Raw genomic sequence first — 15951 nt, forward strand, 5'->3', positions numbered from 1 at the left:
GTATATGGTATCTGTTTAAGTGTTATTGTTCCCCCTGGACTACCAGCCTCTAGAAAGGAGAATGTCTATTTTATTACTATTTGAATCCAGAGCTGGTTGTGTATTAAATCTGGCATCGGTAGGCACCATTTAAATGTCTATTTGTTATTGTACACAACTGGCACTCACAGGTTTTTTTCTTAATGATGTATTTTATCTACATTTCCCATACCAGTAGGGCACAGTAACGTGCACACAGTAGGTTATTAATAAATACTTGTCAACCTCCTATAGGAAGGAACGAATACCTGGCAAGAATGACTCGACTTCAGCCACACCTACCTAACCCAAGAACTACATTTCCCTTTAATGCTTGGCGCGACACACTCCTATGAAGTAAAAAGAGCGACAATTACTTCTTAAGGCTCACCTTTTTCCCCTTCGCCTGCCGGTGCCGCAGTGTTGTATGGGTAAGGTAGTTCTAGCGCTCGTCGTCTGGACTCTGACAAACTGAGCCCAAACTAAACTTCCCAGCAAGCAGCGCACTCGCCTGGGAAAGAGGGGCAAGATGGCGGATGCCGAAGAGGGTGCTTTGCGGCCGGCGGGAGCCTCCGCTGCCCCAATTTCATTCAGCTTCAGTCGCACATCCGCCCGGAGACGGCTGGCGGACCCGGGAGACGACGCGGGTGCGGCTCCAGAGAAGGATTTCTTAAAGAGCGTGGAAGGGAGGGAGCTGCAAAGGTGAAGCGCCGGGTCTTTCATCCCTTGGAATTCGGTTCGGTGGGTGCAAGTGGGAGGGTGGAATCTGAGTCGATTGTCTTGATGGCAGTGGTTTGGAACGCCTGAGGCACAGCCTGGGGAAATTCGCGGAGGCGAGAAGGCGGGAGCGTGTAACAGGAGAGGTGGGGAAATTGGGCCTGACAGCTGTGGCGTTTGAGAAAAGAGGATGTATTCTTAAGAGGGTGTGTTTTTAGGACTTGAGGCACCCTGAGGTATGTGCCTTCTTTGAGAAGGAAAGGAGTGAAGAATGACAGGACCCCTAGTGTCTCAGCTGAAGCGGTGGAGCTTCTCTAGTATGGGGAATGGGGTGGAGTGGCAGATTCAGGTTGGGGGAGGCCATCATCAATTTAATTCAGAAAGGAGAGTCAGAGGGAGAGGCTTCCAGAAGAAAATCAACCATCTGGGAGATTGATGTGGACCCTGGTTCTGGGGAGAGTCTGGGCTGAAGATGGTGATTTGTGAGTTATCGTGAAGGCCATGGAAGTGGTCTTGGGATGAGCAGAGGGTCCAGGACTGAAGGCTGATTCCTCAAAGGCACTGACTTTATTTAAATAGAGTTGGGGGTGAGGGAGAGAATCTAAATGTTTTCTCTGAAGGGAGGAGTGTGGCTCAGAACCCACTGACCATGCTACTCTCCCAACTTCACGCCTCTGTGTCCACATCAGTGTGAAGCCCTCAGAAACCCCCAAGGAATTCGTCATCCCTTTGATCCAGAATGGCCATCGCAGGCAGCCACCAACCCAGGCTCTTGGGCCATCCACAAATACTGATGCCTTGATGGATGGGGTGCTGTCCCAGGCTGTGAAGGAGCTCATTGAGGGTGAGTGATCCCCTCTTTGCCTTGCCCCAGTGAAGGAAGAGGGGGGAGGAAAATGGAAGGATAGGGTGGGACCTCATTGCTCCCTCCCATTCTTCCTTAGACTCCAAGAAGTCCCTGGAGGAGAAAGAGAATTCGGGTGTCGACCCCACGCTTGCTATCCCCATGATCCAGAAAGGATGCATCCCTAACGGGGAAGGGGCAGACAGCGAACCCCGGGCCGAGACAGTGAGCTGGCCCCTAACTCCTCCTACTACCCCAGCCTCTCTTTGCCTTGTCTGCCAGGCTTGCCTCTCTGCACACAGCAGGGAAAGTCTGTGTGTGTACTAGAGGCCTGCTGCCTATCCATTTCTCCTTCTGTCCTTTTTTGGAAGCCTTAACAAATGAATCGAGATACTGAGGTGTGGAAAACACTTGCATTCTGGGATTATCTGAGCAAGATGAGGCGCAAAGGAATAGGAAACTCAAAGATCCTGAGAGTAGACCCAGCCTGGAGTGTTTGAGGAACACCAAGGAGTGGAATGAGTAAAGGGGAGGAGGAAGAGATGAAGTCAGAAGTGGCAGGGGCTAAACTAAGCAGGGCCTTGTGGACCGTGGTGAGGACTTTGGCTTTTACCCTGAATGACATGAGAGCCGTGAGAGGGTTCTGAGCAGAGAGGGACCAAGACTTAAGATTTGACAGGATCTCTCTGGTTGCTGAGAGCAGAGCACAGTAGTAAGCAAAGGCAGAAGCAAGGAGACCAGTAGCACAGGCTGGAAATGATGGCCACTCAGACCAGAGTGGCAGGAGTGGGGTCTGGAAGGACAGGTCGGGTTTAGTGAGTGAGGGAAGAGCAGGGTGAGGATTAATGGCAGCAACACCTTGAGCAGTGACACGGTGGCAGGGAGTCAGTGTGGTGTGGGTCCATCAGTGAAGCAGCCTGCAGTGTGTCTGGAGTGAGTATAAAGAATTGGGGGGGGGAAGGAATTGAGGGAGTGAGAATGGGAAGTGATAGATAACAGGGGAAGTAAGGGTTGTGTCTACAGAAGCAACCAAGTCTGTCTTTCATACCCATAGACCCCACTTTCACCGCTTTGTTCACAATTTTTTAGCAATGCTTTTTTGGGGCCTAGTTCTACAGCCCCAGACCATCCTCTCTTTCAACTGAACTGTTCTCGTTGGCCTTCACCTGTCTTCTGGTTTCTTTCATCTTAAAAAAAGGCCTTCACTTCACTTTCCATCCTGTTCCCGCTTTGGTCTCATTTCTCTCATTTCCTTTCCTTCCCCAGCCTTCAACATCTTAACGGATCAGAGTTCCATCCATCCTTCCTCTCACTTAGCCTAAAAACCTTAGAGTCACTCTTAACTCCCGTCTTTGTTTCATACCTTATATAGAGTCTTTCGGGAAAATCCTGTCATCTCCCTTTGCAGAGTATATCCAGAATCTGACCACTTTTCACCAGCACCTACCTACCACTCTGGTGTGAGCCACCAGCATCTCTCATCTGGACTGTTGCAGAAACTTTCCTCCCCGGTCCCCCTTGTGATGGCCGCCCTCCTGCGGCTCCAGCCCAGACCTCCTGATTAATCTCTCACTGCGCCTCTCTGCCTTCACATGTTTTTCAGTCAGGTCGACTTTCATGATGCTCTTCCCACATACCAGACTTGTCCTGCCTCAGGGCCTTTGCTCTTACTGTTCTCTCTGCTTGGGCTACCCATGCTTCTCACATCCTTATGGCTCCCTCTGTCATCTCTTTCTGCTCTCTGCTCAGATATCAACTCAGTGATATTCCCTTCTCCATCTCCCTGCATCCTGCTGATTTGCTTTATTTTTCTTCATGTAACTTACCACTACCTGACAGACCATGTTTTATGTATTTTTTTTTAAATTCTGTGCTTCTCCAACTAGAATGTCAGCCCTACAGGGCAGGGTCAGGGGTTTTTGTCTGTTTTGGCTACTGGTTTACCCTTATCACCTAGGTCAGTACCTGGCACAGAGTAGGTGCTTTATAATTATTTGTTGAAGGACACCGTGGAGGAGTAAAGTGAGGGACATCAAGAGGAAATCAAAACTAACCTTGGGCTTACTGGAAAAGAAGCACCAAGGGTCACCCATTGGGTGTTAGTAAGCATGCTTCCGGGGGCCCACCATAGGCCAAGCCTGACCATCCTTTCTCTGCCTGAACCTGTAGGTGCCAGAGGAAGCTGATTACGAGGCAGTCCCCGTAGAGGCCTATGGGCTGGCCATGTTACGAGGCATGGGCTGGAAACCTGGCGAGGGCATTGGCCGCACCTTCAATCAGTGAGTTCTAGGGTAGGGGCAGGGGTAGCAGACAGGGCAGTGAACAAGACCCCCACGGGTTACCACCCGTCCAGAACCACCCAGGCAGGGAGAGGGCATGTTACCACCCTGAGTAATTCAGTAAGCCTTTCCACTACTGTTTCACCCTCCTGTTTGCCCTTTGAAACTCTGTAAGGGGATCCCATTTACATATAGGTTACCTTTCTGAGCATCAGCTCCCTCATCTGCGAAATGGGGATAGTGACAATACTGACTTCCCAGGTCTGTTGCAGAATTACGTGAAATTATGCACATAAAGCACTTATAGCAGGCCCTGGCCCCAAATAAACATAGACAAGACATTTGCTGTTATCACACAGGCTTAAGATCCCTTCTCAGTTCTCAACTCCAAAGAATTCTGAAAACCAAACATTTTTTTCATAAACCACTTAGTAGCCAAACATGACCTGAATTGACGCAGAGCATATTATAGTTGGTTTCTTCTGCTTGGTGTGCCTATTTGTATGATTTCCCCTGTATTGATGGGGTATTTGATGACAGAGATCTGCCTCAGATCTCACTGTAGGTAATATGTAATAGATGGTACACCTGGTGTGTTATTAGGTTGGACCAAATGAAATTGCTATTTCTATAGATTAAAAACTGTCCTAATATGAGATTGGGAAGGATATTCTTAAACATGTTGACAGGGTAGGATTTGGGTGGCGGTAGGGGGGACACTGAAGACTTGCATCCCCTGCCCCCCTCCATGCCCCCGGCCCAACAGGCTCATACACTGTGCTCCCTGCAGAGTGGTGAAGCCCCGTGTCAACTCACTGAGGCCGAAGGGGTTAGGGCTGGGCGCCAACCTGAATGAGGTCCAGGCCCTGGTCTCCGCTGGCCCTCACCACCTACCAAAGCCAGATGAGGAGCAAGAGAAGGATAAGGAAGACCAGCCTCAAGGACTGGTGCCTGGAGGGGCTGTGATGGTTCTTTCTGGCCCTCACCGAGGCCTCTATGGGAAGGTAAGGAACCAGGCTATGCCTAGAGCCCAAGACAGGCAGCAGAGAAGATTGATGGGAGGGGTCAGAGGGAGGAAGAACTGGGTTTAGGTTGGAAAGGCTGGGAGTCCTTGTCTTTCAGGCCTGCCTGGCTTGCTGCCTCCTTAGGTACCTCAGAACCACTTGCTGGGTCTTTCTGGGCCTCAGTTTCCAACTGAAAGAGAGAATGCCACATGCCACATGTTCCTGAGGCTTAAATTCTTTAAAATACATCCAAGGCACAGTCTGGTAGGGGAGACACATGGACTAGGCCCAGTCCCAGACCTTGGGCCAGTCTGGTGGGGGAGACACAGGGGTCAGGCCTATTGGAGGTAAGAGTGGACAGCTTGGTCCTGGGAATGTGGGTTTTAGTCCTCTCAGTGCCTGCCTAACTTCTTCCCCCCAACATTTCAGATAGAAGGCCTCGATCCTGACAATGTTCGGGCCATGGTTCGCCTGGCTGTGGGGAACCGCATGGTGACGGTTAGTGAGTACTGCCTGCGGCCTGTCTCCCAGCAGGAGTTTGACAAGAACTCCTTGGGTCTCAGTGAGTGAGCCTCTTACCTTGCTGGGAGAGTTGGAGAAGCATTCCGGGAGGGCAGTAGGGCCTATCTCTGGGGGCGAAGCAGATGTCAGATCTGCAGAGGGGAGGGGCAGCAGTCTGCCTGGCAGGTGTGACTTCTGGTCAGAGGTCAGGAGGGGAGAACGAAGATAAGTGGTTTATTCAGTTTGAAGAAAAATTGATCTAGTTACCCTGGGGCTTTAGCCTCTTTCTGAGAGAGAAAAAACAGGTATGGAAACCTATGCCTATCCTCAGGAGGTCTGTCTGTTCAAGGTGATGAGCCTCTCTTCTTCTAGGGCATGAGGGCAGCTGGGACTAGGCCATGACCAAGGAGGAAGGCATTCTAGGCATGGCAGCAGGGTGGGGGCAGTTTGGCAGATGGGAGATTGGTGCTGACAGAGCTCTCGGATTTCCCTGGCCCACACTAGATGGTTGCCTTGGGTCAGCACCATCAGCACATGCTGGAGTGGCTGAGGAAGGCGTCCTGAAGGAAGCCCCAGCAGTTGAAGGGAACGGGAGAGCATTCTGATGGCACTGCGAAGTTGTGATGGTGGGAGGGCACTGAGGCAGGTGGGAGGTGGCTCGAGGCCAAGGTGTAGCTTGCCAGGTAAGAGAATGGCACACTGAGGCTCCTTTCTGGTTCTCCACACACCCTTGCACAGGCCAGATGAACAAAACTTCCCCAGGGCAACAGAATGGAACAGCTTCGTCATGGAAGGCCCTCCGGGATCAGGACCTCCCCGGCCGGCGGGAGGACTCAGAGAGGAAGCGTAAACACCTTCCCTACCGGTGGGACCCTGGGCATCTGGGATGGGGGGAGAAGGCAAGGTTGTGGGGAGGTTCTAGCAGTCAGGGAAGGCTTCCAGGGCAAGGCAGGCACATAGAAGGAACTAAGGACGGCATTATGAGTGGGTGTCACAGCTGCAAAGGTGGGGTGACCAGAATGTGCATCTGATCAGCTAAGCCCCGCGTTGGCCCCTTTCCACAGACAGGGGGAGCCTGCAGCCAAGAATGAGAAGGCCGGTCCCCGGAGCCAGCACTGGTTGCACAGGGACCTGCGCGTGCGCTTTGTGGACAAGCAGCACAAGGGTGGCCAGTATTATAACACCAAGGTGGGAACCCTGCAGCCTGGTGCCCCCTCCACCCCCAGAGACTAGGCCCCGTAACTCTAACATTCTCATACCCCCTGACCCTCTCCCCAGATGACGATTGAAGATGTCCTCAGCCCAGATACCTGTGTGTGTCGAACAGACGAAGGCCGGATCCTGGAAGGTGAGTCTGAGGGATGACCACTGGGTCGTTGTCATCCTGGAGGCCAAACAGGAAGGCTGTCTTCGACTGAGAGGCTGGCGTGGGCAAAGGCTGGGAGGTTGAGCAGAGTTCAGGTATTTTGCAAGGCCCAGAATCTTCTGACAGAACATGAAGCGCTTCTGTGATGGTGATTATCTGAGCCCCTCTTTCCCCATGGGCAAGTACTGGCATGGAAATGAGCTGTGCCTCTGGGGACTAGACCCTGTACAGATGTGTCCGGAACTCCTCGTGCAGGGCAGGCAGGTGACATGCCCACAGTAAACGGGCTCTGTTGTCATCACCCATCATCTTCATGCATAAGTGCTCCCTTTATTATCATTATTTCTAGGAACTGCTCCTTAGGTGTCCTCACCTGTGAAATGGGGTGGTGGGATCCCCACTTGTCAACAGGGTGCAGGGTGGCTCTGGGGATTACAGGAAAGGCCTTCTGACAGGACCCTGGTGGGCTGGCCCTGGCCGAGGGGGCCTCACTCACTCCCCTTGCCTTGTCTGCAGGTGTGAAGGAAGGCATGCTGGAGACCCTGGTCCCCAAGGTTGAGGGCAACCGGGTGATGGTGGTGCTGGGGCCACAGGCTGGAAGGGTGAGTCCCAGACCTGCGTGGGGTGGGGGGTGCGGGGACATGCAGGGGCTGTCCCGGCATCTGGGTTGGCCTTGCTGACTCTACCCGCCACTACTCCAGGTGGGCCGCCTGCTGGGCCGGGACAGAGAACGGAGCCGGGCTCTGGTGCAGCTGCGGAGAGAGAATCAGCTGGTGGAGCTTCACTATGATGCTGTCTGCCAGTACCTGGGCCCCAGTGACTCAGATGAAGACTGACCTGTGGCCCCGCTCCCATCCTCTCCCCTCGCCCCCCCCCCCAGCTGCTGCCAGCTCTGTACAGTGTGAAAAGCCTGTCTTCGCAGAGGTGGGGAGGTCATCATTCCGCCGTCTGCTTGCACTGCAGCTCTAGGACAAGGACAGGGACAAGGCACGAAGTAGATCAGAAGGGAGGCTCGAAACCAAGTATTTTCCAGAAGTTAGTGTGTAATAAAAATCATTTCCCAAACTTAGTAGAATGATGAGATCATAAATGTGTGCTGAGTTGAGTGGAAGTGGGAGCCCATCCAGGCTTCAGCCCCACCGCCGTGCAGGGGCTGACAGACGAGTCAAAGGACCCGCCTGCTCGTGAGCTCATTCTCAGAACACTGAAGCTATGAAGTGTGTCCCTTGAGCAGATACTATGGAGTCTGGAAAGCCGCATCTCTGCCCATCTTTCTGAGCGAGAACCCAGCGGTGGCTCTGCTTTTCCTCTTGGTCCAGATCAGATGTCCAGAGGGTATCTTGAGCCAGTGACGAGAGTCCAGAGGAAAGGGGGGGCTTCTACCCACAAATAGGATGTGTTTGCACTACCTCCCAGAGCAACCAGTTAATTTGGGGGCCCCCGTTTTAGTCCGAAACTTTGGCTTGACGGTAAAAAAATTTTGTGTGTCCCAGGTAGAATTTCTTTGATTCCTCCAGGTAACTGGACTCTCAAAAAGGTTATTGTCAGACAGTCCTTAAACTTTTTCCTATTTAACGGGCTGAGATAGAAAAGCAGCAAGGGAAGCCAGGGCTTTAAGCACATTTGCTTCTAAATCATCCCCAATCACTAAGTTGTTGATGTAATAAATGGTATTTGAATTAGATCAACACCACTTGTATAAACTCATGACATGTCAGAACATAGCACAGCATTGGAGAATTTTTAAAAAATAATTGAATTATCACATTAAAATTCTTACTTTTTTCTGATTAAATCTTTTAATTTTTTTTAATTGTGGAAGTATAATTGACATACAATGTTATCTAAGTTTCAGGTGTACAGTATAGTGATTTGACAATTCTATACGTTACACCATGCCCACCCCGCAAAGCGTATTCCCCAGACAACGTTATTACAGCATTATTGACTCTCTTCTTCATGGTGTACCTTTCATCTCCCTGACTTATTTATGTATTTATTTTGATAACTGGGAGTTTGTACCTCTTAATCCCCTTCACCTACTTTGCCCTTCCCCCTCCTCTTTGGCAACCATCCCCTAGAGCAGGATAATAGAGCTAAGCTGCTCTCCCTGCCAAGCAGAGGCAGACTGCTGTTTGGATCCAAAGTTGAGCAGCTGTAGAAAAACAGTGAGTTGGCCAAATCAGTGGCCATATGCCGAGTAAGGTAAGGGTTGATCAGAAAACCTAGTCTCACACCCCAACGTGAAGTACACTTGCAAAGACCAATTTTACAGATTTACTGATTTGTCATCCCTAATTAATTTCAGAACTCCTCTGTTTTCAAGATTGGCCTAGCAGGGTGGTTAAGGCAGACAGTGGAGGACAAATCCCCACTCCCAGTTGCTCCTGTTCCTGAGCCGTAATGGTGATTGTCCACACTGCCCCCAGAATTCCCGGCTGGGTTGTATTTTTCATGTTGTGGGGAAGGAATATCACACCTTCTCAAGGTTCTCAATCTGGCATGTCTGGTAGTCTGTTTCCCATGTTGTATGTGCCACACCCAGTCAAGAAGGCCTCCTCCTTTCTCCACATTGTAATAAATCCATCTTGGTAACACCTTCGAGAAGAGCTTAAAGCTTCCTGGGGAATGGCACTGGTCCCCTGTCGCTGCCCTGCAGTGTGGCATAACCTGGCAGTTTCAGACAATCCCTTCCTCTTCTCCCAGCGTCATGATACTTAAAATAGATCTTTCATCAGATTTCAGTTCCTGGAGTTGACTGTCTTCTCCCGAGCCTGTCTTCAAAAACGGGGCCTGAAATTCTTGAATACACCCCCGTGTCCAGAACACGTAGCCCTAGCAGAGCACCTGGTCCCCCAACAGACCATCGTGGCTTTTTGTGCTTCCCCTGAGTACATCCCTGCTGATCCCTCCGTTCCAGGACAGGCTCCTTATAGCCCGAGAAGTGTGGACAGTGTCAGGAGGCTTTCCCAATCTGTCCCTTGTTCGTTGAGCGCAAGGAGAGACAAGGCTGCGCAGTTCTCTCTCGGCTCTCTGCCTGGTGCTTGCCGACTGCCAAGGTCACCCCTTCAGCCGCAACAGCTGTGAGCCTATGAATTCTCCCCGGGCCACCCACAAACCGGGGACCACGACCTGCACAACTTGTTCAGACTGGCTTCCTCCACGTCACAGGGAATGAACAAGATGTGGGTGAGAAAGCATCTGCCTCTCTGCTAAGTCTCCAGAAGTCTCCCTGGCAGGGTGCTGCCTCTGTTAAAAACTGTCCCGACACAGCCGTAAATTCATGGTAGCATTTCAAGAAGCAGCTTCTTGGCCTTTCAGAGAAGAGCAGATTATTTGGGCGATTAGGACTGTTGCCTGGGGCTGAGTTTGGTGACAGATAACGTGCAGTTAGATTCTCTCCTGACATTCCTTTCTCAGCCAGGGGCTCCTCCCCTCTGCTCCCACATTGGGCCCTCTCAGCCCGTAGAATGATGAAGGATCCAACAACTTGGAAAGCTGCATGAGGGGCAGTGGGTCCTTACCAAGTGCCCTTATTGCCCCAATCCATTCAACAGGTGTCTCTTGAGCCTTCGCTGTATCCCAGGTACCATTCTGCATGCTAGGGATACAGAAGAGAGTAAATCATTCAACAAGCGAGTCCCTACTATATGCCAGACATGGTTCTAGGTACCGGGGATACAGCCATGGACAAAACAAAGATCATTAGCCTTGTGGAGCTGATGTTCCGGTGGGGCTGAGAGACGATAAGCAATAAGAGGTAAAGTAGTATGCTAGAAGGTGAGAAGAGCCACCACAGAAAAAGAACAGCAGGGTCAAAGGGATCTGGAGTGGGCAAATGGCAGTATTTTTTTTTTACGATTTTATTTATTTAGAGAGAGCACAAGCAGGGGGAGGGGCAGAGGGGGAAGGAGAAGCAGGCTCCCCGCTGAGCAGGGAGCCCCATGTGGGGCTCAATCCCAGGACCCTGGGATCATGACCTGAGCCGAAGGCAGACACTTAACCCACTGAGCCACCCAGGTGTCCCAGGACTATTCTCTTAAAAAGTGCTTGAAGAATATGAAAGTTAAGGATACGCCACCCGCTTTGTCTTGGCTATATCCTATTTATAGGTTGTTTTCAGAAAGCACTAATACAAAGATTCAGAATAGCAACAGAAATGAATAAAATAAAATAACTTTTCACATTTGGGGCCTAAGATATGACTTTTTATGCTCTGCCAGAAACGTTGCGAAGAGACATGCGCACAGAAAGAGATGGTGGTGGCCCAAGAAGGCAGAAGAGGGGTTGTATTATTTCTAAAATAACATGTATACACCCATGAAAACATCATCACAATCATGATGGTGAACATATCATCACCCCCAAAAGTTTCCTCTGCCCCTTTATAATCCCTTCTTCCCGCCCCACCCCCAGCCCCACGCACCCACTGATTTGCTTTCTGTCGCTATAGTTTAGTTTGCGTTTTCTAGAGTTTTCTATAAATCAATCACTGAGCATGTACTCTTTTCAGTCTGATAGACTCTACAAAATTATTGGAGATTCATTCACGTAGTTCCATGTATCAATAGGTCATTCCTGGGTTTTTTTTTTGTTTGATTGTTAAGATAAAATCCGCGTAGCATAGAATCCACCCCTTTCAAGTGTACAATTCAGTGGTTTTAGTATATTCACAAGCTCATGCAAGCATCACCACTATCTCATTCCAGAACATTTCATCACCTCTAAAAGAAACCCAATACTGGGGGGTGGGGGATGGGGTAACTGAGTGATGGACATTGGGGAGGGTATGTGTTGTAATGAGCACTGGGTATTGTGTAAGACTGATGAATCACAGACCCGTACCCCTGAAACAAAAATACAATGTATGTTAATAAAAAAAATAAAAGAAACCCTGTACCAATTAGCCCTCACTTTCCATTTTCCCCTCCCTCCAGCCCCTGCCAACTACTAATTTATTTTCTGTCTCTATAGATTTGTCTATTGTGGATATTTTATGTACATGAACCATACAATACGTGACCTTTTGTTTCTGGCTTCCTTCGCTCAACATGTTTTCAAGGTTGACACGTTATAGCAGGTATCAGTATTTCATTCCTTTTTATGGCGTAATATTTCATTGTATGGATATACCACCTTTTGCTCATCGACTTATCTGTTGATGGAGTTTAGCATACAAGTCTTTGAATGGACATATGTTTTCCTTTTCTTGTGGGTAGACTTCTAGGAACGGAATGACTGGATCATATAATAAGTATACGTGTAAAACTTTTAAGAAAGTGTCAGTATCCCAAGTGTCTAGCAGAGTATGTAGCATATAGGAAGCTTTCAATGAATAATTGTTGTATAAAGAATAACTGACTTTATGACCAAAAAATAACCCTGTCAAACTGTCTCCCAAAGGGGTTGTACCATTTTACATTCCTACCATGGTGTACAAGAGTTCTAGGTCCTCCATGTCCTCCCCAGTTTTTGGTATGGTCAGTCATTCAGATTTTATCCATTCCAGTATTTGTTTCTGGTATTCATTGTGCTTTTCATTTTCATTTTCATATTCCTAATCACCAGTGATATTGAGTATCTTTTCATGTGTTTAATTGCCACCTGTGTATCTTCTTTGATGAAGAGTCTGGTAAAATTCTTTGCCTATTTTTTAAAAATGGGCTATTTGTTTTCTTATTGAGTTTTTAGAGTTCTTTATATATTTTGGATAGAGATACGTTATCAGACAGATGCTTTGCAAGTATTTTCTCCCAATGTGTGGCTTGTCTTTTCCTTCTCTCAACAATGTCTTTTGAAAAGCAGGAATATTGGGGCGCCTGGGTGCTTCAATTGGTTAAGCGTCTGCCTTCAGCTCAGGTCCTGATCTCAGGGACCTGGGATCGAGCCCCGCATCAGGGTTCCCTGCTCAGGGGGAGTCTGCTTCTCCCTCTCCCTTTGCCCCTCCCCCCCCCATGCTTGCTCTCTCTCGCTCTCTCTCTCTCTCAAATAAATAAATATCTTTAAAAAAAAGCAGAAATGTTAAATTTGGATGAAGTCAAATGTATTGATTTGTTCTTTTTGAATTGTCCTTTTCATGTCATATCAAAGAGATCTTTCCCTAATCCAAGGTCACAAAGGTTTTCTAGAAGTCTTATGATTTTAGATTACACATTTAGGACTTTAGTTAATTTTGAATTAATTTTTGTGCATGGTTGAAGGCACAGATCCAGGCTTGTTCTTTTGCATATGGATATCAAACTGTTCTAGTACTATTTGTTGAAAAGACTATCCTTCCTCCACTGCATTGCTTTAAACCTTTGTCAAAAATCAGTTATCCACCACAATGAAAAGAAAAAATTAGTTGTCCATATATATATCAATTTGTTTCTGGACTCTACAATGTTCTATTGTTATATTTCTCTACCTGTATGTCAATATCATACTGTACTGATTTCTGTAGCTGTGTAATGATTCTTGAGATCAGGTAGTGTTAGCCCTTCAACTTTTTTATTCTTTTGCAAAGTTGTTTTGGGTATTTGAGATCTTTTGTATTTTCACATGAATTTTAGGAACCGTTTGTGAATTTCTACAACAAAAGAGCCTACTGGATTTGGATCAAATCTACAGGTCAATTTGGGAAGAATTGACATGTTAATAATATTTACCCTTCTGACTCATGAACAAGGTTCATTTATATATGCCTTCTTTAGTTTTAGCAGTTTTTGTAGTCTTCGATATATAGGTCTTGCCCATCTTTTGTCAGATTTATCCCTAAGTATTTCATATTTCTTTTTTTTTTATAACTAGGCTCCATCCCCAACATGGGGCTTGAACTCAACCCTGAGATCAAGAGTCACATGCTCTACTGACTGAGCCAGCCGGGTGCCCCAGTATTTCATATTTCTTGATATTATTGTATATATTATTTTTAATTTCAATTTACAATTGTTCATTGCTAATGTATAGAAATACAGTTGCTTTTTGTACATTGGTCTTATATCTTGCAAACTTGCTAAACATTAATTTTATTAGCTTTTTTTATAGATTCCATTGGGTTTTCTACTAGATAATCATATTGTCTTCAAATAAAGACACTTTTATTTCTTCCTTATCAATCTGGTTGCCTTGTTGTTGTTTTTTTTCTTGCCTTGGTGCACTGACTAGAATCTTTAGTACAATGTAAAATAGCAATGGTGAGAATAGATCTGTTCCTAGTTTTAGGGGAAAAGCATTCAGTCTTTTGCCATTAAGTATAATGTTAACTATGGGTTTTATTTTTTCCTCTCCAACATACCTGTCATTTATTAAACAACCACTTATTACCAAGCAGGCTCAACACATCTTAATCATAAGCTATTAACTCGGCAAAGTCCCAGCTTCCTGTCCTTCTAGGGACTCTGGTCAGACCTTGAATCAAGGAGTTCCCTTGTGGGAGGTAAGACAATACTCCAGGGGCAGAGCTCTATTATTCTGTAGTATCAGACAACCAGTGATTCTCAAAATGTGGACCCCAAACCAACAGCAGCAGCATCTTGAAATAGTGTAGAAATGCAAATTTGCAGGCAACCTCCTGGATATGAATTTGACATTCTGGGGGTAGAGACCAGCTCTCTATTATAATGAGCCCTTCAGAGAATTATAATATGAACTCCAGTTAAGAAGTGCTCTTCCAAGAAAACCAAAAAACAAAAGATGGCGGAAGTAGGTCTGTTTCAGGGTCAAGTCTTGGGCAACATGTCTAAGGACAAACTCCACAGTCACAACTAGATTCTCATGTATAGTAATGCAAGATTGAGAGGGCCTTAAAAATATTTTAGCCAGAGGTGCCTGGGTGGCTCAGTCAGTTAAGCATCTGACTCTTGATTTCTGCTCAGGTCATAATCTCAGGGTCATGAGATTGAGCCCCACATCAGGCCCCATGTCAGAGCCTGCTTGAGATTCTCTCTTTCCCTACCCTCTGCCCTTACCCCCACTTGTGCATGGGCATGAGCTCTCAATCTAAAATAAATAAATAAAATCTTTTTAAAAAACACCTGAGGGATGCCTGGGTGGCTCAGATGGTTAAGCGTCTTGGTTTCAGTTGGGGTCATGATCTCAGGGCTGTGAGACCAGCCCAGTCAGTGGGGTGTCTGCTTGAGATTCTCTCCCTCTTCCCCTTCCCCCTCAAAATAAATAAATAAAATCTTTAAAAAAAAAAAAACTTTAGCTAATCCACATCTTTTTTTTCTTCCAAGGACCTTTTATTTTTTAAATTTCATTGTGGTAAGAACACATGAGATCTACCCTCTTTAAGTGTACAATACATAATTGTTGACTATAGGCACAATGTTGCATAACAGATCTCTAGAACTTATTCATCTTAACCTAATCGAAACTCTATATCTGTTGATTAGTAACTCCCCATTTCCCCTTCCCTCTAACCTCCAGTAACCACCATTCCAGTCTTTGATTTTATGAATTTGACTATTTTACATACCTCATATAAGTGGAATCATGTATCTTTCTGTGTCTGGCTGATTTCATATAGCAAAATGTCTTCAACTCCATACTCGTGGTTGTATATTGCAGTATTTCCTTCTTCTTTGAGGCGCGATAGTATTCCATTGTACGTACATGCTGCATTTTCATTATCCATTTATCTGTCAACCCATATTTAGGTTGTTTCCACATGTTAGCTACTGTAAATAATGCTGCAAGGGACGCAAGAGTGCTAATGTCTCTTCAATATCCTAATTTCAATTCCTTTGGATAGATACTCAGAAGAGGGATTGCTGGATCATATGGTAGTTCTGCTAAGTTTTTGAGGACCCTCTGTACTGTCTTCCACAGTGGCTGCACCAGTTTGCACTCCCACCAATGGTGCACGAGGGTTCCCGTTTCTCCACATCCTCACCAACACTTGTTGTTTCTTGTGTTTTTTGATTTTACGCATTCCGACAGGTGTGAGGTGGTATCTCATTGTGGTTTCGATTTGCATTTCCTTGATGATGTGTGGCGATGAGTACTTTTTCATATACCTGTTGCAGAGATGATCTCTATCAGGTCGAGGAAGTTCTTTTCTTCTTCTTTTATAATATTTTATTTATTTATTTAACAGAGAGATAGAGCCAGAGAGCACAAGCAGGGGGAGAGGCAGAGGGAGAAGGAGAAGGAGAAACAGGCTCCCCACTGAGCAGAGAGTGTGACCCTGGACCCTGGGGTCATGACCTGAGCCGAAGGCCGACGCTTACCTGACTGAGC

General features: G+C 47.1%; 1 protein-coding gene across 1 annotated transcript; it reads left to right on the forward strand.

Moving 5' to 3' along the window:
• Nucleotides 1-273: 273 nt before the first annotated feature.
• GPKOW (G-patch domain and KOW motifs) lies at nt 274-7798 on the forward strand. The gene is made up of 11 exons (XM_040631718.1): nt 274-720; nt 1425-1579; nt 1680-1804; nt 3749-3858; nt 4649-4862; nt 5292-5424; nt 6102-6228; nt 6428-6551; nt 6642-6711; nt 7246-7331; nt 7431-7798. The coding sequence occupies exons 1-11, from the start codon at nt 548-550 to the stop codon at nt 7563-7565; spliced, it is 1452 nt and encodes a 483-aa protein (XP_040487652.1). The 5' UTR covers nt 274-547; the 3' UTR covers nt 7566-7798.
• The last annotated feature ends 8153 nt before the right edge of the window (nt 7799-15951 follow it).

Source organism: Ursus maritimus (assembly GCF_017311325.1).
Source record: "Ursus maritimus isolate PB19 chromosome X unlocalized genomic scaffold, ASM1731132v1 scaffold_X1, whole genome shotgun sequence".
NCBI classification, from domain to species: domain Eukaryota; kingdom Metazoa; phylum Chordata; class Mammalia; order Carnivora; family Ursidae; genus Ursus; species Ursus maritimus.